General features: G+C 40.8%; 2 protein-coding genes across 8 annotated transcripts; one reads left to right on the top strand and one right to left on the bottom strand.

Moving 5' to 3' along the window:
• Positions 1 to 7,656: 7,656 nt before the first annotated feature.
• zbtb1 (zinc finger and BTB domain containing 1) lies at positions 7,657 to 17,519 on the bottom strand. The gene is made up of 2 exons (XM_072685120.1): positions 16,740 to 17,519; positions 7,657 to 12,535 (listed from the first exon to the last, which is right to left on the bottom strand). Exon 2 carries the CDS (start codon positions 12,519 to 12,521, stop codon positions 10,482 to 10,484), a length of 2,040 nt encoding a protein of 679 aa, XP_072541221.1. The 5' UTR covers positions 12,522 to 12,535; positions 16,740 to 17,519; the 3' UTR covers positions 7,657 to 10,481.
• Positions 16,458 to 22,614, top strand: zbtb25 (zinc finger and BTB domain containing 25). Of its 7 annotated transcripts, none has more exons than XM_072685171.1 (3): positions 16,458 to 17,055; positions 19,391 to 19,589; positions 20,206 to 22,614. In XM_072685171.1, the coding sequence occupies exons 2-3, from the start codon at positions 19,417 to 19,419 to the stop codon at positions 21,350 to 21,352; spliced, it is 1,320 nt and encodes a 439-aa protein (XP_072541272.1). In that variant the 5' UTR covers positions 16,458 to 17,055; positions 19,391 to 19,416; the 3' UTR covers positions 21,353 to 22,614. The 7 variants fall into 7 exon arrangements, with proteins under 7 accessions (XP_072541272.1, XP_072541256.1, XP_072541265.1 ...); XM_072685155.1 differs by having other exon boundaries at positions 18,651 to 19,589; XM_072685164.1 differs by having other exon boundaries at positions 16,458 to 17,656.
• Positions 22,615 to 23,495: the final 881 nt, after the last annotated feature.

Below are 23,495 nucleotides of genomic sequence, written 5' to 3'. Positions count from 1 at the left end.
TAAAGCTAACACGGCACTCACAATAAGACCATTATACCAACTGTCAAACATGGTGGTGGTAGTGTGAAGTGTGCAAATGCTTTGCTGCTTCAGGGCCTGGGCAATGTTACTACAGGAGTATATCCAGTCATCAGTTCATGACCTGAAGCTTGAATCTAACTAGATTATGTATCAATACAAAGATCCAAAGCACAAGAGCAACCCACTTCTAAACTGGTCAAAATCATCAAATCAAATTTATTTGTATAGTGCTTTTGCACAGCTTTACACAATCAGTAATTAGTAAAAGACAAAAACAAACAAAAAAAAAATCAATAACATAAAAAGACATAAAAATCTAAGACCCCCAGTAAGCAAGCCAACGGCGACAGTGGCAAAAGAAAAAACAGGGCAGCCGGCAACAGGAGAAACAGGGCAACACATCAAAACAAAAAATGCTAAGTATACCTTCATCCAACACATAGTTTAAGCCTTCAATTTCTCCCAAAACATTTGTTCCAAACTGGCTTCTTCCACAAAACAATACGGTAGAGGAGCAGCAGAAGAAAACTGCAAAAATTAGGTGAACAATAAAATGAGCTGAATGAGAGCACACCGGCACTTGATAAAGGGAAAGGCTCTGGGGGCATCGCTGTGAAGCAGTGCTTGAAAACAAAGAAAAACCAAAGCACAAAGGAGGCTGGGCCAGTAGGTTCGTGACAGAGCGTGGGCAGAGAACTGGACCCTTCATCAATCAAGGTCGGCTTGTGCTTCTCCAGAGAAGACCAGACACCCACAAGCTTGACAAAAAAGATCTGTCTTACCAGAACATTACTTTAACAAGACACAGCAGGGAGTGGGTAAAACACTGCAGGAGCACATTGGCCATGAACACAGACACACCAGTGCTCCCTTGGAACATGTAATTAGGGATAATAGAGGGTAAGAAATTCAATTATATGGGTGTGCCGGAAAAGTGAAGACAAATATCCAGTGGAGGTCTAGATAAGACTGCTTCGCATTAACAAAAAAGGAACCTTTTAACATGCTTTTTGCTTCTGTTAAAGGTTTGCAGCATAATACCATGCACGCAATCAGAGAACTGTTGAAAATCTGTGTTGCGTTTACATGCACAAATAAGCACACTTGCAAGACCAATTACATCCTTATATTCCAATGTATACTACAGAACCGCCCCCCTTACCACATACAGACATGCAAATCCAGTCCCTCAATCCAGTATGATAGTATGGGTTAGAAAAACGACTTGCTTTAGGACAAGTACAGTTTCAGAAATCCTCTGGTTCTACTTTTAATACATTTTAATCTTCTGCCCGAAGGAAGACACTCAAGCAGAGGAAAGGCAGGGTGGGTATAATCACTTGCCATTTTCTGATGATTTAAGCTGCTTAATGTAGAGAGGAAGCCATGGTATCCAGTGGCACAATTTTAGAGGCAGTCTGAAACATCAATTACTTCGCTTTGTTATTTCAAATTTCTTAAGCAGAAATGCACCAAATCACCACTTTTCCATCCATCAATCAGTAAGAAAATTTCCTTGGTCAAATTTATGTTCAGTAGCCTATTATTTGGACTACTACAAGTCAAAGCATACAAATCCTTTCTATCCAAAGACTCTATTATAAGCTCTTAGGCCTACACATCTTCTTGTCATTATAATAGGTGTAGAGCCTGTCAGTCAAGGATTCTACCTTGTCCAGGGACTCTTCTACAAGCCAGGCACACAAAGCTTGAGTTTGTGTGGGTCTATTTCAGCATTTCATGTGTGTCTGTTGAACCAGACACATATTTTGACCTGTGCACATTACAGTCATCCTATCTTATCCCATGTGGAAGTGTTTATGTGATGTTATGCCTGAACAAGACACACAATGTTTGAGGAAAGGAATAAAAGTTTTAGGAACCATTCAAAACTGTATTTTGTGAAAATTGGTATTTCTTGCCCCTGGGCTGCCTCTACAGTTTGGAAGTGTCTTGCATTTAGCCACTCCTAAAGGACATACTTTTCTCAGGCTTTTTTGGACAAGCTGAGAGACACAAACCATCACTGAAAGTGAAAGAGGCATGTGGACTAAGGCGGTAGAGTAAATGATGGTAGTAGAGAATTGAGATTCCCATATTACAAATTAGGGGAGCATCACATTGATTTTAAAGGCTATTTTAAGGTAAATATGCTACATAGTGTTGCTTTAAAGAGATTGGTGTATTTATTGGAATATTATTCCATAGACTACGGCAGTGGGAGTTGATGGGCTTATGGTGCACCAATGATTAATAATAATCTCTGATGTTCTTTACTGGTTTCCTATTCTGAAAAAAAACTAAACAAAAAACAAACACAGAATCCAAAACCAGTGTCTGATTTACACAACATTATTTAGCTTATATATTAGTCTGGAATGATCATCTGTTGTAAAAAAAAAAAAAAAAAAAGTATTGTCCTGAACTGTAACAGTTATAGAAAGATACAAGATAAATGGTGAGTAAATCCTGCTGTTTTAGATGTATTAGATGCCCTAATTGTGCTGTGTTTGCAGGGCGGTTCTTAATAAATTGAAACATATGAACAATGACTTGATCCATCAGCAGATATGCAATAATGCAATTACAGCTACATTTATTTACTGGCTATTAATGGCTTGTGTAAACCTTCAAGGCCTTTAAAATGATTAAAATGACCATTTCATGATTACATGACTTCACAAAATCTTTATGAATGATGAATTATGATGTTTAGAATGAAACTATGCCACCAAGTGGACAATTATAAAACAGCACTATTACTTGACAGAAAGTACAGTGTGTGTATGTATTTAATACCAGGAAACATTTATAATTAACTTTTCACACTCAGAAAAAAAACAGTTCAAAAACAAATCTTGCAAATCCTTAAAATCTTGGATGTCTTAGAATAGAAATAAGATACATACAGAACATCGACACTATCAAAACACAGGCTTGAGATACAGATGCAATCTATTTTCAAACACTGTGCAAAATTCTAACTGATATATTCTGCTCAGTGAGTTTTTACTGAAAAATTATGTTGTACTTCTAAATGGAGCCATCATTTAGCATAAGCCATCGACTTCTTATAACACACTTCATAATAATATTTTACTCTTGTTATGCTGATATTCAAATTATTACCCTGCCAAGCATGAAAAACATAAGTGGATTGTGAATCACTATGGCAGAAACTGAACAAGGTTTCAACCACCTCTACCACATCTTTTGGTCAGCTGACTTGAGTACATCTCCTAAATTAAAAAAATTAAAGATAATTGTGCTTTCCGTGATGAGTTGTGCTCATTTAAACAAACCTACCTTCAGTCCAATGGTTGAAGAGAAGAGTACTCTCCTTTTCTTTTGCTCCACCTAAACTCTTCAGCACCAGACTGTGTTCCCCTCCTGTTGCCTTAACTGACTAACCTGCATATTTCTTACTGTTCTGAGCTATGTGTGGAAGAAATAAATACACAGTTTTAAACATTTTCTCTGTTTAAATATGTGTTTAAAAAGTGGACAGATTTACAGTACATCTGCAAGTTCATACTGGCATCATGAGCTCCCTGTAACTCAGTGGAGATGAGTGAGATGCAGTGGTTGCTTGTGGCACTGACCTGAGGGTGCTTAATAATGGAGCCGTCAAGCTGTTTCCTTTGGCTTGGCAGGGCTGCACCTTCTTCATCAGCTTGTCTTTGTCCACCTCCTTAAAAGGCCACAGAAACAATAATTAATCTCAAAAACAAAACCAGCAGCAGCTTATTCTTTATCTTCATCAGATCAAACTGATCTTGCTCTATAGTTATAGACAGGATATCCTTGGGAATTTGTAACAGGGAAAAGAGTAAAAGAACAGAGCTGATGTGCCTTGGCAAAAAGTTCCATTTTTGTCTCATCTGTCAAAATTGTGCGATCTGGCACTGATGTTCCTTGAGCTTGAAGTTCACCTTTAATCTCCTTTAAAGTTTTTCTGGGCTATTTTGTTACCATTTGTATTATCTGTCTCTTTGATTTGTCATCTGCTTTCCTCCTGCGGCCACATCCAGGGAGGTTAGCTACAGTCCCATGGATCCTAAATTTCTGAATAATATGTGCAACTGTAGTCACAGGAACATCAAGCTGCTTGGAGATGATCTTATATCCTTTATCTTTAACATGCTTGTCTATAATTTTCTTTCTAATCTCCTGAGACAACTCTTTCCTTCGCTTCCTCTGGTCCATGTTGAGTGTGGTACACACCATGTCACCAAACAGCACAGTAACTACCTGTAGCCCTATACATATATAGGCCCACTGACTGATTACAAGATTGTAGAAACCTGTGATGCTAATTAGTGGACACACCTTGATTTAACATGTTCCTTTGGTCACATTATTTTCAGGGGTACCATCATTTTTGTCCAGGCCTGTTTCATGAGTTTATTCTTTTAAGTAGGTCTGTTGAAGCATGGTTCAATATCAATGTTGGATTTTCATAGAAATTTTATTTATTACTTTTGTCAGATTCAAGTTATTTCTGTGACCATTGTGGGTTCTTCTTTCATTAACCGAGGGGTACCAACAATTTTGTGCACGTGTGTAGTTTACTATATAAAAAATGAACACTTTTACAAAATACTTTGTATCTCCATTTTTTATGTTTTTTTATGTTTTGACATCATTTGAATCTGACAATTGTCCTCCACAAAAATGCTTTAAAATAACCTGGAAGATTATTAACTTCCACTGAAAATTAGGACGTTTTTCCCCTTCTCGTGTAAAGCTGCTGTTTGAGAGATATGAATCATTTTTGCATGACACTGACAACATATCAAAGTAAATAGTGAAGTACGTAGTTATGCAGGAGTATGACTTTGACACTTTAACTGTACTAAACTGTACTGTACTTGTGTGGTAAACGACATACAGCAATAAGAGACAACACTGCACAAAAAAAAAAAATCATAAACCCACTCAACATGTCTAATATTTCTCCTTGTGTAATTGCCTTTTAAGAATAGCATACCATTGATACACTTATTTTCAGATGTTGTTTTAAAGAAGAATAATTCTCTTATTCAATAGGTAGATCATTTTGCTTACTTTGAGAAATAGTCATTGAACTTATTTTAAAATGTCTAGAAATAAGCCACTCTAACAATGTTTTGCAGTGAAGAAGAACACAAAGGTGACTCTTTATAGCCACCATTTCAAACACAAAACAAATGTCAATCGATGAACTTCTGGGGAAAGAATGTAAGATGTGTTGGTCTTCTTACAACTCACAGCCTGATACACCGCAAAGGATGATCTACAAAAGAAGGTAAAAGAGTATAAAAAGGAGCATCAGCGGGGAATAAAGAGAAGCAGCACTTAAGACACGGGGAGAACAGTGAGCTGCCAGATTAGCATAAGGTTTATATATGAACTGTCAATGTAAATCCCATTACTCTTTCCTGATTTCTACAAGCCTTCTACAAGGTCTTTTCGTGATACCCAGGGACTGATGTGAAACAGGGGAAGTCCATTATGGTCCTGATCTGTAAAACACAACACTAATTGGCTAAGATTTGCCACAGCACTGTTTCTACTGCTTAGGTGGAAGTCAACTTAACCCAATGCTTGTTTTAGTCACGCCTTACTTATAATAGCTCAGTGTGCTACTGTACTTTTTTATTTATCTGATTTCTGTTATTTTAGTATTATGTTGTTATATCCTTGTGAATCGCTGTATTTTATTATCTTGAAAGAGGCAACATGAGTAGCTAACGTTTATTCCCATTACCTGTGGAGAAGGCAGGCCTTCATCGGTGTGAGCGGCATTCACCTCTTCAGGCTCCTCAGCACTTAAACAGTCTCCCAAACTACAGTCTGTGCTGAGCACCACGACGCCATCCTCACAACCTGACTTTTTCTGACTGATCACACTCACACACACACACACACACACACACACACACACACACACACACACACACACTTTCTTCTATGAAAGCAACTCGTGGAGTGTTAGAGGTAGCTACAGTTAGCTGGCGCTAGCTAACACTAGCTTAAATACCTATATTATTATACCTATATATCTACCTATAAATACCTATATATATACACCTATAAATACCTACATTATTATATTTTCATAATATTCTTTTAGGTGCCACAACCTAACACACTGGTACTCTTACAAAATACAATGCTATACGCTTTTAGAGCCAAGTGCAAAATTAACTTGGACTGTTTTAACAAAAGAGTCACAAGAGGGGAAATAATAATAATAATAATAATAATAATAATAAAAATAAAATAATACAAAAAATGGTTAAAAATAGCATTTTTCTCTTTCTCATGGACCCAAATATGCCCAAACATAAAACAGCAACATAACTGTTTACACGTGAAAAGTAATTTTCAGAAGTTGTTTATATAATATATATATTTTATATAAAATAAGATAATTTTATTTTAAATATGTATTTTTAACATTTTAGTTTTAAGCAAAAAAGCTTTGTTGATCTGTTACATAATCTGTCACTGAAATGGCATATGTTTTTTTATTATACTTCTGTAGAATAACCCATACACACCTGCCAATGAATTTAACATGCCAGTTACCTGGCGCCAGCTAACACTAGCTTAAATACCAGATCTGGCCAGTGGAGCTTAGTGTCCGTTCACATTAAAGGTGCTTCTAGAGTCAAGTATGCGAACTTACCACTTAATAATAATAATAATGACACTGAAGAATAATGAACTACTTAGTAAGTCATATTTAGCTAGCTATATTTTAATTGAACGTTTGTGTTTTCTTACCGCATAATGCGGCTACTAAGCTATCACTAGCTATCGTTAGCTTAGCTAGCTAGCGCTAGCTGTTAGCTAGTTAACAAGCAAAACTCACATCCCAAATTACTGTTAAAAACTTTAGCTAACTGCATCAGCTAGCTAGCTCATAACCATGCAGAAAAGTGGATTATCTGACGCCTGGTGGCTAAGCTAGCTAGCTCTCCGCTAGCCATTTTATGAACCTACAGGGAGGAAAAATGGACCAAGTGCAGTTTGGCCGCAGAGAACGAGGAGAAGAGCGTGGGGCTACAAACATGTGACACAGCTAGCTGACAGACCCATGAGTAAAACAACGATCCACTCCTTATTTCTCACATAAACTATACCAGATGAATTATTATTTAGGTATGAGAACTTAGAGGGTAGCTAGCTAACTTCTTCCAGTAGTAAAATAAATGGTAGACTAGTAGCACGTACCTGTGTTTAGGTTTAATTGGTGTTCTGGCCAGAGCTAGTGCTAGCTAGCTACATGCTCTCCAGAAGAGCACATTAGACGTGTATTGAAGCTTACATTGAAATCACTGTTAGCTAGAAAGACTATTGGGCACCTTTTGCCATTCCAGCTGAATGACCTTCTGTCATCAGTCTTCATGGTGTGACCACCAAGTAGTTCTGTGGATTTCTTCGCAATCTGGGTGCCAGAACACATCCACAGCTGGCTCAAGCTTTGGCCCAAAATGCACTTGCCATTGCTATAGCACTAGCAATAGCACTATTTGGATCAAATCTGTGTGCTGTCTACTACTGCTTTTAATACAAATCAGCAAAAATCACAGAGGCTTTTACCACTTAGGGCTGTTTCAGACGGTCTATTTATTATGAGAGGTTCACACAGTGTAAAGGAGCAGCTGGAGGGTTTCACGGTCTTCATATAACATCTATGATGTTGTGTCTCAATTATCCTGACAGTGTCTTACAAAAACAATACCTTGTTGTCTTCTAGTCTTCACCTTAAATGATTGCTTACCACTTCTGTTACTACTAAGTACTATTAACTGATTAGGGGAAAAAAGGCAACAGGAAGAAAATAGAAAATGTAACTGAAATGTAACTCACTTTATCTCAAATCATACAAAACACTCAAAAGTTAAATACATTTTTATTAACAGATGTGGTTAAAAGGAAAAGGCCACTCTCAACAGTTCACATTTGACCAAAGAATGCAATAGAGTTACCGTAATATAATATATGCCTAATGCCTGGAATTAGCTGGGTGCAGTACTGTTCAGATACAAAATGACCAAGTTTTAATGTGTGGTCTGCATATAATAATTAACATTGCTTATAAATTTGATTCACATGGGTCATTGTACAGAAGTGCATTTCATACTGAGATTATAATTAAGTGCATCATTTGGCTACAGCCCTGTGACACCAGTGTGATCACCTGAGTAGATGAGTAGACATTGTTTTACAGCTTAAAATAAGAGCTTCAAGCTCAGAAGGTTTGGTGTGTGTTCTTTTAGGTGCCACAACCTAACACACTGGTACTCTTACAAAATACAATGCTATTCGCTTTTAGAGCCAAGTGCAAAATTAACTTGGACTGTTTTAACAAAAGAGTCACAAGAGGGGAAATAATAATAATAATAATAATAATAATAACAATAAAATAATACAAAAAATTGTTAAAAATAGCATTTTTCTCTTTCTCATGGACCCAAATATGCCCAAACATAAAACAGCAACATAACTGTTTACACATGAAAAGTAATTTTCAGAAGTTGTTTATATAATATAATAATAAGATTATTTTATTTTAAATATGTATTTTTAACATTTTAGTTTTAAGCAAAAAAGCTTTGTTGATCTGTTACATAATCTGTCACTGAAATGGCATATGGTTTTTTTATTATACTTCTGTAGAATGACCCATACACACCTGCCAATGTATTACAACGTTAAATGCCCATTCAAACCAGGGTGAAACAACAGCTTTTCCTTGGCAGACTAACTATTGTTTGTTCAACTACCAAAACTGTTCAGTACACAGGAACGCAGCTTGATCAGATGGTTTAGGCTAATTCTGAACCCTGCTACGGGGTGCCCATGTCCAACCAACCTGATTCAACTCAGCCTATTAGCTTATTACCAACCCCTTTCAGAGCTGAAGTGGGTGTATTAGAGCAAGAAAACACTATAAATGATAAGGCCTCCAAGAACTAGGGTTGAGAATAACCTGTACCTGCCTCTTGGCCACCATGAACTTTAACTGGGGATCACTCCCATAAATGCTTTAGGACTCTTTATTAAAGACAGAGACTTTGCAATTGATAGTCTTTAATGTTGTAATCTCATAGTATGACAACTTTACAACACCTCAAACTGTCAACTTTTTGTTACAGAACGTCTGTCTGACCAAAGATGAAACGCTAAGCACAGCTTATATCACACCAAAACCTTGAAGTCACCTCAAAACAAGTTCACTTAAAGTAAGGAAAAATCAAAATAGGATAAGTGTGTCATTGTGTACCATGCAAGACGTCTTAATGAGACTGCCTGTGCCCACACTGTGAACGGTCCTGTTCTACAAGGACCAAACCTACTCTAACATGTAATATGTAAGATTTGTTAAAATATTTCAAGCATTTGGAAAAGTTTACACTGCTAATGACCAACTAAATAGCATTGTTCTCTATGAACAACAACAAAAAAAATGGTATGAAGGGTGTGGTAAGAAGTGGACTTAATTCATTGTTAGTTTATCCCAGCAGTATATATATTTTTTAAGTGCTTGAAAAAAAGACATAGCTATACCTCAAGTTTGTGTGTCATATTATTTTTTAAAATCTTCCTAGCAGATGTTATTTAAATAATTAAAAATAATAAAACAGTAATGTCTAACGAAAGAACTGATAAGCTCACACTGAATCCTGACTGAACAAATTTCTTTATAATAATAATAATAATAATAATAATAATCTCCATTTGCATAGTTAATACACTAAATTCCAGATTACGTTTAAGGGAATCAAGGCTGATGACAAAGCCGGCTGAGTAGGCTAGAGGGGTCAGCTGGAGAGTGTTTCAAGAATGGTTTGTAATAAATTCAGTACTGTAGTGTTCTGTTGTAAAAAAACAAAAGGGTATATAAAATACCCTGTAATGCTATTTAGCTTTTCTCTTTCAACCTCGAAGATGTGTGGTTCTTGAACATCTACAAGAAGAACTCTTCCAGGGCTTCTGTACAATAGTAACAATGATGAAAGTAATATTTTGTCACAGAGAATGTAGAGCACCAAACAGGCCCTTATTGGCAAAATAGAAGTATTAGCTCTGTTAATACTTAACGTTTATAAGGTATGGTGGTACACAGAGCCTGGCATATCAACTGAGTATGGACCAATTGGCTGTGTCTAAAACATATGAACGTTTTGATCTTAGACTGATAGGTAAAACACAACGACATACTGTCATCGATTACGAGTAGAGTGAGTTTAACTGAGATTCAACAAATGGCGGTATGCCTAAAGCTCGAGGCACTGAATCCCACAACAAAAGCAGACCAAAACACCTGGATTATGCATACCTTTAAAAGTGCAGTTTTATAGGTTATTATTTGGTGTCTAAGTGCATAGATTTTCTCTCACATTTATGTAGAATGGCTTATTTAAAAACGTAACGATATACTCTCACTCTCGCTCTCTCGCTGTTTCTCACTGTCTCTTGGTGTGCTTCAGGTTGTAGTGGCTCCGCATGTCTTTGCGGAGGCGAAATTTCTCCCCACACACACCACAAATGTACAGGTGAACATCCATGTGCTTCTCCAGGTGTTCCCCGCTTGGAAAGATCTGGAAGCACACCTGGCAGATGGTCTCTCCAGCCGATAGATGGGATATCATGTGGCGCACGTGATCATGCTTGAGGAAGGTACCCTGATCGCAGACAGGGCACACGTAGCGAGCCATGCCTTTGTGCATGTCAGTGTGCAGCCGAAGCTGCCGCTCGCGCAGGAACTGCTTGCCGCAGGTCTGGCAGGTGAATTGTTTCTCCTTGGTGTGCACGGTGTAGTGCTCACGCAAGTGGCACCGCTGGTAGAAGCCCTTGCCGCAGATGGCGCAGAAGTGCTTGCGCCGGTGATCTGGCTCGCTGCCGTCCTCCATGGCAGCCGGCCGGAACGGCTCCTGTTCAGGACAGGAAAGCGTGTGCTCCACGGCCAGGCTTTCACTTTCAAAAATCAATCCACAGAGTGGACAGCGGAAACCTAAGTCAGCGCCCTCTAGCAAGCCTTCCTCCATGGATTGCGCATCTTCAAGCAACGGGGACTCCTCACCTGGGGAATCAGTTTCTGCACACTGGGACTCCCCACAGCGCTCCGCATGCTCCTGCAGCTGCCTGCCCTTGATGAGCACCTGGCCACATCTTCCGCAGGCACATATGTGTCCCATGTGGCTTGAAATGTAATGAGCAGACTGGTCTTCCTCGGTGAGCAAGGCTCCACACAGCTCACATGGAGTGCAATCCCCATCCTGCTTTTCCTCTTTGATCTTGTTCACCTTTGCTTCTGAGCCGGATTCTTGACTGTGGCCCTCCAGTGCACTGGCTCCATCATCCATGGCAGACCCTCCTGCCTCTTCCTCACTGTCAAATCTCATATGGTCTGCAGCATCAGCTCTGATGGTCTGGCGGCGTACCTTGCAGCTCCCTACACTGTGGTTAGCCACCTGAACCACTTTGATGTTTTCCATCTCTGTGTCCGAGTCCTCTTCCTGCTCTACTTTGATGGTTATGTTCCTGGACATGGCTGGATCGTTGTCCATTCCTGTGGCAATGGACCTGATCACAGTTTCTGGGTCCGACTTGTTGTCAGGCCACTCGTCTTCACCTTTATAAACTGCTCTATGTTCTTCCAGTCCCTCAGAGGCTGAACTCTCAGCTTTGCTGGAGTCGTTGTCAGCTGCCTTGCCTGCTCTCGGTGTCTGGAAAGCCTTGCGGTTGGTGCATGTGAGGATGTGCTCGATGAGCAGCTTCTCACAGCTGAAGACAAAGCCACAGTCGTCACATGTATAAGTGCGACCAAACCGGGGCCGTTCTTTCATGGCGGAGCTTCGGCCCGAGGTTCTCTTTCTCAAGTCACAAGGCTGCTCCACTAGATTATCAGAGTGTGCTGGAGCAAGTGTGAGGACCACATCTTCAACAGGCCTCACAGTTGAGATGTTAATGTTCTGACGAGTGGTTGTGCTTGCAAGCTTGGGCACACGCTCGCTCTCTGCAGGGCTCGGCCTCCGCTGCTCAAACATGCGTACGCCGAACATCATCTTGCCTCCCACTGCGCTGGAGGAAGACGAGGAGCTAGATGAGGAGGAGGCTGAAGAGGATGGAGTAAGGTTGGATGTTCGGATGTCTCGTAGATCCTCCAGAGAATCGGGGATGTAGTACATCTGCAGATAAGCCATGGAGGATTTCAGTTCCTCAAACTCAAAGTGGCCCACCATGATACGGCCAAGGTACATGAGCTGCAAGATGAGGTCAAAGCATTCCGCACTGATCTGCATGTTGCTGAGATCGAGGCGCGCCGTCCCCTGCTGGTCTCGGATGAACATCATCCTGAAGTAGGAGCTGCAGGCCGCCAGCACAGCCTTGTGGGCTCTGAAGTAAATGTCACCAATGGTGATGCAGCAGTCACACAGGAAGCCCCACTCCCGCTGGTTGTTAAGCTGCTGCAAGACATGCTCACTGTGGCTTGGCCTTGCCATCACCTTGTGGAGGACTATGAAGAAAAAGAAACAAAACACACCACCATCATGATTATGTATGAAGTAACAAGACACAGTGGGGTAGTTTTAGTCAAAATGCTGGCTTTTCACTCTAGCAAGGTTTCTAAAACTCAGTAATTTTAGGTCTGATGTCAAATTCCTCAAAAAGTTTAACAGCCAATACAGACCTAAATACAGCCTAAAGCAGATACACAATGTCAAACACCTATTCAGAAAAAAGGAGAGAGAGAAAATAAATTGCCATGGTGACACTGCTGTCTTTAAATCACCCACATACTTCTGAGCGCCTAACGTTAGGATTGTCACCATTAGGTTATTTTGTCCCTGATCCGATCCAAGTCTTTTAATGCTGAGTATCAGCCGATACTGATCTAATATGGTCTTGGTGTTTGTATAAATAATACAGTCACACAGTCTAGATAAGATGTGCTGCAGATTAATACTAAAGTAAAATCCCATTATTTTTAGTAACAGTTCCTATGAGACTATTCTGGACTGATTTATTTAGTTTAGCAGATACTTTTTTAATTATTGCTTTATACTACACTATATATACACATAAACATTTATAGTATCTTATAATCCCGTCTGACTCACATCCAGTTCCTTAAAAACATTGCAGTCAAATCATTTAGCAAGAGAGTGTGTGTGTGTGTGTGTGTGTGTGTGTGTGTGTGTGTGTGTGTGGTAGCCTCCTCCCGGTTCTGCTCTTCAGTGCTGTTTAAAAACAATGAATGGCGCGTGGTTCTTCCGGCGCAAAACAGAGCGTTTCGGTAAAAGTTTTATAAAGGTTCAGATATTACAAGTTTTTATGCTTCCCTGTAAAATATTTCCACTCTGCAAACTCTATAAACTTTTTTATTTACCTTCTGAGAACGTCCTTACTGCTGCCAGCTGGGCAAGAATGTTTATTAACGGCTCATTAAGGTTCACCAGATGGTACTCTGAACACAAAGGCTCGGAACTGAATTAGAATAAAAACCATTAAAGGATGCCTGTATCGGATTGTCCATCCCTAGTGTTTGTTGCTTTTGACAAATCTGAGCACAATACATTCTGTCACTGTGTAATGAAAAAAAAAGTAAAGCCAGTTGGTAATCTGCAACAACCATGTGCAAGTTAATATTGTGAATGTCAGCTTTTTCAAAAACATGCGTTTGCTCCTTTACACTGAAGGAGTTCTTAAAAACCTTTCAGTCACCTAAACATAGTGTTCATTTGGACGGGAGAAGGTAAAAAGGCATTTTTAAAATATCCAAAAAAAAGCTTCCAAAAAGTGGTTGGAAGAACACGCAGCACATTTATGAAAGTAGCTTATTTGATCAATTTACTTTTATTATGCCTTTGCCAAATGAAAATTTCAATGTTTGTGATTTAGTGTCACCCTCAACATTAAATACAAATTCTTACCAGAGTTTTAAATTATATATTTGATTATGCCGTTAATTTTCTCTGTATGAGGAAAAATATATACTATATATAATATTTTATAGGAAGATCTTACGCAATGTAAACTGTTTAGAACTATTATATACTATTATATACAATTATATACAAAAGAGAATCAGTACAAAGAAGCATTTCTTGTTTGCAGTAAAGTTATTGATATGTTGTTGATAATGGGGCAAATGCTTGGAAGACTCCTATTTCTCCTATTACTGACCTTTCTCACACGAGTCAAATGAAAAGTTTATTTTTATTTTTATTTATTTTCTCTGATCTAGATATTGGTATCCTTTTGATATTAGGATCAGTGCGTACTGAAAATGCTGGCTCACATACAAGAGAAAATAAGAATGAATTTGATCCAATCTAACAACAAATCTAGCCTGAAACAACACACATTGTACAGCACACACAGCCTGAACTTATAGATATTCATCCTAAAGGAATTGCTTAGTGGAAAAAAAAAATCCTAATACTTATTGTTTTATTTTATTTTTTTTATTTGTTGTATTGCCATTTGGCCTGACTAAAGTACGCTGGCTTTTCATTTTAGTGGGGTTTCTAAACCTCAATAGTTTTAGTCATCAAAAATCTGACAAGGTCTAATGTCAAATTCATCAAGAATCAAGTTTAAAAAAAAAAGTTCAAAATATCTGGATACGTGTGGACGTGGTAAGGAGAGTTATCAGCCCTCCAAGACTGTTATTTTGACTTCCTCAGCTGAGAGGGTCTGCTAAGTTATTTCTTGTTTTTTTGGTTACTCAATTACCTAGTATTTGGGTTAGTGGTGTGAAACCAGCTGTTGGGTTATTTTATTTTTACCCAGCACTTGGGTTACCTCAGCCCACTGTCACTATAGTTCCCAGCTGTTGCTTAGTGTAAAATCTAATCTAATGGCATAAATACACTCAAACAATTTGAGGAACGGACAAAGTACACAAACCCTGTACTTAAGTGAAAGTACAGATTTATATTTTTACTGGTGTATCAAAGATAAGAAAAAATACTTTAGAGGTCATAGTTAATTCTAGAGGTCATAACTGCTGTTATATTAGTTTTAATTTTCCAAGTAGATGTGTGTTATAATTTTAATATTCCAGCACAACTCTGTGGAACTCCTGTTCCTTCTGTGCATCACAGCTACAAAACATGAAAAAACGACTAGGTATAATGGGTCATCTTTATTGTAACACATAGGGGGTTTGGTTGAACTTCAATCAATTACTCAATACAGTTCTGTGTAGTTTTCTCATAGAAAGTTCCATAAACTAAATACATAAAAATATCTGCAACCCAATACATAGAATTAGTGGAAAGAGGCTGTGTTGACATTAAATGGTTATTTGTGGTAGGTAGATTTTTTTCCCCCCATAAACTATAGTTTATGGAAAAGTAAAAATGTAATAAAAACTAAGATGTTTGTTACTGTACTGTTTTGTACTGTTGGTACATTTTTACTGCCCCACCACTGGTGCGCAAAACCGGATCTCCATTTTTGTCACTTAACGTAAATGTGGTGACTTAACAAGTCTTTTACATTGTGTCAAAATTTCAGGATTATTGAACCAATATAAATGACCAAAAATGACTTAAAGTAATGTTATTATTAATATGTACTATATATGTAATATACTTCATCTTAATTTTTCTTTACACTGAAATTTTGAAATTTTGTTAAATCGCATTATTGGAGATATTTATGCATATTATTATTTACTTAGCTATACTTTAGACAGTAGTATATTTCAATAGTATATTTATACATAAGTAGGGCTGCCAACTGTCACGCATTGGACATGAGACACACGCCACTAGCTCTAGTCTCACGCCACACTCGTGCATTTTTAACGACCCCCTCGCTTCTCCTCCAAAACAACGTCCGGATGAATTTGACTACAGCCGCCGCTCCGGATTTCAGGAAACGCACCTGAACCTGAAACTGTATAATACATGAACACATAGCGGCAAGACTATTTTGCGATCTAACAAAATTGCAAACTAACTTCTTAACGCTCAAATAAATTAATTGTAAAATATTTCACCGGAGCATTTCTATTGGTCCAGTCAACATTACATTTGAACACAATGTAAAGAACAGCTGCCACTTTCAGCTTATGTCAAAAAGTGAAAAGTGCAAGGTTTTTGCATGATCGCAACGATTATAGCTAACAGTCTGTGAACTGTATCGATATGTTAAAAAATAAAGACACTCTGGCTCTCTTGTATACTATTAACAGCAAGCTCAGTAAGATGCATACAGGCCCGTAAACTCCTCAGATATACTGATAGTGAAAACGAGAGGTGTGCACGCCTTGCGTTTGTAAGTGTGCGCTCTAGCTGTACTTTCTCTTTGTTGTGCAGAAGCCGAGGGGTGTAAGTCCCGCCCCTGCGCTCTGATTGGCTCGTTCCTGGGTCAGACTCATGCGGGCGTCGTGGCTGTCAATCATCCCGCACTGAAAAAAAAAAAACTAAAAAACAAAACTCTCCTCGTCCGAAAGTGGGCCGAAACACCGGACCGGACGACTCGGGTTCATACGCGAGGTCGTGCGAGTAAACGGCAGCGAAAAGGCCACGGGGCTGGAGCTCTAATTTCTGCCTCTCTCGCTCGCTGACTGCGTGTGCCTCTCTCCCGCAAGCCCGCCGCCCCCACGCTGCTTACCCCCGCACGTACTGGGAGGAGGAAGAGCTCAGTGTCTCCTGAGCTAAAAGCTAATGTTTACATTCGGAGAAGGCCAGAATAAGAAAACTCACCCGCGTTTCCGTGCGCCGACCGATGGCGAGCGACAGAGTCGAGCTGGGACGCGGTGCCGCGGGCTTTCGCCGCTTTCTTGGCCCGAGAGGCGGGAGGAAAGTTGGGAGGACGGGGAGAGAGCTAATCGCCCCCTCGTTTTTTTGCAGCAGCAGAAGGAGCAGGAGGGATGAAAGAACTTCCGCACAGCCGCTTCACGAGTTTGCGCACGCAAACGCACACGCAAATGCGAGAGAGAGAGAGAGAGAGAGAGCGAGAGAGAGAGAGAGAGAGAGAAACGCAGCCCGCCCTAACACGACCGCGCAGCAGGGGCAGCCAGTGAGAATGCAACCATACATGAAATATATGTGCGAGCGAGGAGGGTACGGCCTGCCTGCCCGCTTTTATGTTTCCGTGCCGTCTCGGAACGGAATGGAGAAAAGGAACAGGAGGCCTAAGTCTAAGTGAGCGTTAGACCAGCGAAAATAATAATAAACCCGTGGAGGCCTGTCCTCGAGATCGTGCTTAAATTAACTTGTTGTGTGAGTTTGTAAGTTTATGCTCGTGTCCAATGTTCGGTTCCACCTTAATCAGGCGCAGAGTATAAGTGCACTTTTTTAAGGTGGAGAGGAGAATTCCTATAAAAAAAGGCTAAGCTAACGTTCACCACCATGCCAGCTATACGGGAAGCAACATTTCGTTTTCTTTTTTTTTTTTCTTCTGTTTTTTTTTTTTCTTTTTTTTTTTTTACATTCGTGCCTCTCGCCATGCGTTGTGTCTGCATCTGCTAATGTACGGTCACGTGACAGAGCCCGAGCAGAGCCCGTCCGTCAGACGCATAGGAAGCAGCACGAGCGCGTTCCTGCAGCAGCACGCACCAGATAATAAGAATAAGAATAAGAACAATAATATTACAGAGCGCTTTTCACGCACGTAGGCGGTAAGATTGCGTTTTCTTCAGCGTGTTTCCTCTGTCCGCGAGCGCGTGCATGCTTGATTTGTGGATGTGCATGCTCCGTTTCTTCGACAACTGCTTCATCGGCGGCGTACTAGAGCAGACGTGTGAAAATGAATGTGATGCTGTCTTGAAGCCGAAGGCTGGCGGGTGGGAGGAAAAGGGGAAAACGCGAGCACAGGCTACAAGCAGCGAGTGCTCGTCTGTCTGCTATTTGACGCTTCCAGCAACGAGTAGCGCCATTTGAATAGGAGGGGAAAGTGCGTCTGTGTACCGCCACTCAGGCATTGTCTCAGATCAACAGCCTTTAGAAGAAACTCAGGATGACACAAGCACTGCCACTTCACCCCGAACAACAGACACGGCCGTGATCTGCTCGGCGTATCATGCCAAGCAAGTCACTTAGATATGACCTCACTTGGTGTAAGTTGTGAATCGCACCGTTTCACTGCTGTTTCCCACGGTGAGCGCTTGTGCGTCTGGACGCATGTAACGTGTGAGACCAAGCGCAGACGTGTAGCAGACGTCAGAGTCGCTGGGACAATCCCATCCAGATGTAAACATCTGGCCTAGGTTTCCCCCGAAAAAAATGTGCACAAAAAAAGCTGGACTGACTTTCACCAGTAGAGGTCGCCCGTTGTGGCGTCTTGTTGAATCTCACTGAACTGGTTAAAAACAGGGTTTTAGACTTGTAACAATAGTGGAATGAGCAGTGGTGCTATGTAGAAGTGTTCTTTTAAAGCAGGACCATTTACAACAGTTTCTTCATCTTTAGCAATTTATCCAAGCTAAATAGCCAAAAATTTTTTATAGTCATTTCATTATTAAGTTTTGAGGTGCTGCAGTTTTACATATAATGGTTTTCTTTACTGTAGAGGTGGGCAATGTGGCATAAATGTAACACCACTGAACTTTGAGCAGTGTTTAACAATACACAGCATGCATTCATAATTATATTTATTCATATGTGTATTAACAGGAAACAACCAGTGTTGAACGATTTTAACAAGACCCGACAAGGCCAGTTCTGCTAGACCACCATCGGCTGTAAAGCATTTACCACACGAGTGTCACCAATATTTCAATGTCTCCAGAATTTGCATCCCTCTAATTAAAATGTCTTTTGTTACGAAAAATACATAAAATGTGATATTTTTGCCTTGTCGAACATTTCTTGACTAATGAGAGATACAAGGTTTTTCCTCAGAGCCATGTAATCTAGACCATACATTTAAAATACAGTAGCAAACAAATATGTATTATTTGAAATTATGGAGGTGATATCATAAAGTTGACATTTTAGCTAACAATTGAGATACAGATAATTGCGATACAGGATTTAATTTTCTGTTTATTCTGTAATTGTCTGTTTGAAACAACACAACTTTGGGTAATCTCTTGTCTGAGCAACCACTGGATGTCTTTGCTTGCAAAATGCTATCAAAAGAGAACATATGATTTCTATTCAATATTTCACACACTGCATTAAACTAAATGCACTTAACCAGGAGTAGTTACACTGTCTTTTTTAATTTTTAAGGTCAGTGTTGAAGTACTTGCTATACTTGCTTGGCTCAGAACAGAGTATTTATTTCATCACAATAAGGATAAACATTGTCATATTGCCCAGAACTACCTTGAAGAACCCTGTTTCAATACAAGCAGGCCTCATGGCTTCCCCTCAATATTATTCCTAATGACATGATTGTTTGTGTGCAGGGCTTTAGGCTAAAAGAGGGGACAACATGGACGTGTCTAGCCATAGTCTGTTCCTCCTGCAGCAACTGAATGTCCAAAGAGAATTTGGTTTCCTATGCGACTGTACCGTGGCCATTGGCAACGTGTATTTTAAGGCCCATCGAGCGGTGCTGGCTGCCTTCTCCAACTACTTCAAGATGATCTTCATCCATCAGTCCAGGTTAGCCAACCTGCTACATGCCCTTGATGTTCTTACTGTTCAGTCGGGTGTACCCAGTCCTGGCTCTAGAGATATACCACCCTGGAAAATTCTGATCCAACACACCTGCCTCTAAAATTGAGACGCCCCTGAAGGCCTTTATTACCTGGATCAGGTGTTACATTAGATTGGTAAATCTCTAGGGCATGGATTGTGCAACCCTGATGAGATTTTAAGAGTAAGCACATTTGTAAGATGAAGAACACATTAATGATTAGGCTCCAGTCTTATCTGGAAAGAGCCGGTGTGGGGGTAGGTTGTCATTTCAATAAAGCAGAGGACACATTATTAATCGTTTAAAAGTAAATTATTGAATAAGTCACATATGCTCTTCATTGTTTGGAAGAAAAACCTACCACCACTCTTTCAGATAAGACTGGACACCCCTGGTCTGAATATGAACACAATATACAATTAGAATTCTAGAGATGCACAATGATATTGGAATAGTGTGTCAGTGTCAGTTTTGACAGAGAACTGCCAATATATCTCATACAGATATATGATTAATCTATGCAGAAAATATGCAGTATATGTATATTGGCTAAGCTTATCCCAATTGTTTCCCAATGTTCAGTGAGTGCATTAAGATCCAGCCCACAGACATCCAGCCAGATGTCTTCAGCTACCTGTTGCACATCATGTACACAGGTATGGGCCCTAAGCAGCCTGTGGATCAGGGCAGGTTGCAGGAAGGCATCAAGTTCCTGCACGCATACCAGCTGTGCCGCAAGGCAGGTGAGGGTGGCCCTGACGCTTCCTCCGACGCCATCCGCATGTCCAACCTTTACGGCATCCAGATTTCCTCCCAGCTGACCGCTAAAGAGTCCTCAGGCCTGAAGGCTGCCAGCACCTCACGAGACCAGGAAGATGGTCGCTCCAGTACTCGGGCTGAGCGCTCTCAGACCGGCCGTCCCACTCTTGCTGTGGGGCTCGAGGTGCTTCCTTCGGAGCGCCCATCACGAAGCCTCCGCGGGGTCTCCTCCGTAGCCTCGGGGGACGATTCTAACTCCATTTCTACCAGGATCAAGCAGGAGAGGGTGGAAGAGGAGGAGCAAGAAGAAGGGGAGGAGGAACACCACGCGTCCGGCTCGCTCCCCTCTGCCCAGGGCAGCCCTTGTCAGATGGCGCTCTTCAAGGACGGTCCTTTGGCACTGCTGTGTCCGCGTTGTGGCGAACGGTGCCTGTCGCCTGAGGGCTTGCAGGAACACCTTTTCACTCATGCAGCCTGCACACTGGAGCCCTCTATCAGCAGCCTAATGGAGGGGGGGCCCTCAGAAGATGGAAGTGGAGATGCCAGGGGACAAGAAGACAGGCGGGCCCAGAAGGAGCGTGTGGACAGAGGCACTTTAGAGGAGGCCTTGCGGCAAAGCCAGGCACTGGCTGACGAGTTGGCAGCTGAATTGAAGCGGGGGGCCAGCAGCCCAACAGCAGGTTTCACCCGCAAGAGGAAAATGGCCTGCGCTGTCTGCAACCTGCGCTTCTCCCACAAGAGCCAGCTGCAGGAGCACATGTTCGCCCATGTGGGCAAGCCACTGCGTTACCACCGCTACGGCCGCTTCTGTGGCCAGCTCCTTCACGGCTGCGAGGGCACACCAGACATCGCAGCGGTGGCCACAGCGGCCGAGGAGGCCATTCGGGACACTCAGGACAACGGCAGCTCCTGCTACTCTCTGGACTCGGAGGTGTCTCAGGAGAGTGTGGATGCTGTGACTGTGGAGTGATGCGGTGCTATTCAATGGACCCTTGCACTGACATGCAGTCTTCATTCGTGGAAGATGTTCTTCAGCTTTGACCTCAGACACACTCTTCTATTGTCCTGTCTCATACAACTCCCCCCTCGTTTGAGTTCAAGAAGTGCTGTTTCTAAAACCCCTGTGTTGACGAGTTCAGTGTTGGTGTATATTCTGTCGTGGCTTGTGGATGTAAATGAGCACCGCTTGATTGAAGAGCCAGGTGTTGTGTTTTGTTCAGTAATACTGTATTTTCTAAGAGTGTTATGACTGACACTGCACGTAAAACTAAACCGGCACAGACATTGAATTCAAATTCGAGTCGAACTGTGCTTGCAACAACTACATCAGTACAGAATTGTTTGATGAATGTTTTGCGGCCATTCAGATTCCTGAACAGTCCACCCTAAAAAAACCTGAGATTAATCCTCTGTGAGATCTGGTTCAGTGCCTTAGAAATATTTGCCAAGCAACGCTAAAAGCACTAAAAGCACTAAAAGCACTTAAAGTGTTGCCCAACCAAATCCGGTCTGTGGTTGAATCACAAAAGTAGTACTCTTTCTTTCATTACATGGGACGTTGGTGTTGCCACATTAGAATAGTGCGCTGATTTCAGGAAATGTTCTCAGACGCTTGCGCAACTAGGTGCAGTGTAATGAAAGTATCCAACTGGTGCTTTCTGCTTAAGTGATTCTCTAAAAGCCTGTCAAAGGCATCACTGTATGGAACTGAAAGCACTGAAAAAACTCCTCTTGGCTTCTCAGCACATAAACAAAAATCTTGCGTAATTGGTATTATGTGGTTTTGTCAGTAGAAGAGAAAGCGTCTCCCTATAATAATGTTGAAGTTCAAGGCAGCTGCAGTAACATCCCTGACTCTGTCACCTAAAACCACACTGTCTTAAAGGTCACCTGTCATTAGCGCTGGTGAAAGATTGTGTGGTACATACTGAGAGCTGACCTTTTACGGCTCTAACAGAATGGTAAATAGCGCATGATGAAGATGATTCACTCTCTACTTGTGTCGGGAAAGTCCACAGACCAGATTTTGAGTTGTATTTATTGAACACTTGAGAAGAGGTAGGTGTACTGTGACGAGAAGTTTAAACCAGTGAAAAGCTAACGTCTGTGATACTTGTGTGATACTTGTAGAGTGAATTTTGAATAGTCTCTTTATTTTATGAGCTCCGAGTAATGTTGTGTGCGATTCTGTTCTGATTATTATTTTTTTAAATAAATGGCATTTTCAATTAACTGTATTCCATTTTTTAGGCTAGAATATCACAGTGTTTCATTGGCATTAGGTAAGAAATGCTGAATGTTGTGGTAACACTGTGGGTTGGTTTCCTGGATAGGGATTAAGCCTCGTCCAGGAATACACTATGTTTTAACGGAGATTCTCCATTGAGAAAGCTGTGCAGTGCAGGACTTGAATCGATCCGTCTCTGGAAAACCAAACCTCAGTCTCCTTCTTCCTCTTGTTACCACTAGAGGGTAGCATCTGCTGAGAAATGAAGCATTTTTCTTGCCAGTTTCTTGACAAACTACAAATCATATTTCAGCCTCTATTCTAAAGAATTGAATCAGTCTTAGATGATCTGAAGGAGAGACCTGAGGAAGTTAGTCCTACCCTTAACAGGTGAATTAGAGCGTGAAACATTTTACTATATGGTCTACATTTAAATATGAACATGGTCCCCAGGAAGATAAATGACTTCTCTCCCTGTCTGCTCTCACCACATATTTTCATTTATTTAAAGCCAACCTTTGAGTCCTGTGGGTACAGTCTCCACACAGTCAACATATGAAGGGCTTATGGAGTACTGTTTTACACAACAGAAGGCTCCTTGGAGGTACAAATCAAGGGAAAAAATTTAACCATGTGTTTGTGTAGCTGCAAACTGTAGTCCGTGGGTAATCCATTGCTATAGAAACTAGGCTTATGTCGCAGTGATATGAAGATAATGTCACATTCTAGCTAAAAATATAAACTGTGGGAGAAATAATGAAATAAAGCCCTCATGAGTTTTGCGTTTTAGGCAGATTATTGCCTATTCCAACTCTTGTGATGTTAGTGGCCTGCCAGCAACCTTTGGTGTAGATGTATTTGTTTATTTGCAACAGACAGGGCAACA

Source organism: Salminus brasiliensis, chromosome 1, assembly GCF_030463535.1.
Source record: "Salminus brasiliensis chromosome 1, fSalBra1.hap2, whole genome shotgun sequence".
Taxonomy (NCBI): Eukaryota; Metazoa; Chordata; class Actinopteri; order Characiformes; family Bryconidae; genus Salminus; species Salminus brasiliensis.
This window is presented reverse-complemented; position numbering and strand designations above follow the sequence as displayed.

Bases quoted from the DNA above. Each gene is read 5' to 3' on its own strand.
- zbtb1 (XM_072685120.1), bottom strand. From the start codon at position 12,521: ATGGCAAGGCCAAGCCACAGTGAGCATGTCTTGCAGCAGCTTAACAAC.
- zbtb25 (XM_072685171.1), top strand. From the start codon at position 19,417: ATGGACGTGTCTAGCCATAGTCTGTTCCTCCTGCAGCAACTGAATGTC. The intron at 19,590-20,205 runs GTTAGCCAACCT...CCCAATGTTCAG, and splicing joins ATCTTCATCCATCAGTCCAG to TGAGTGCATTAAGATCCAGC.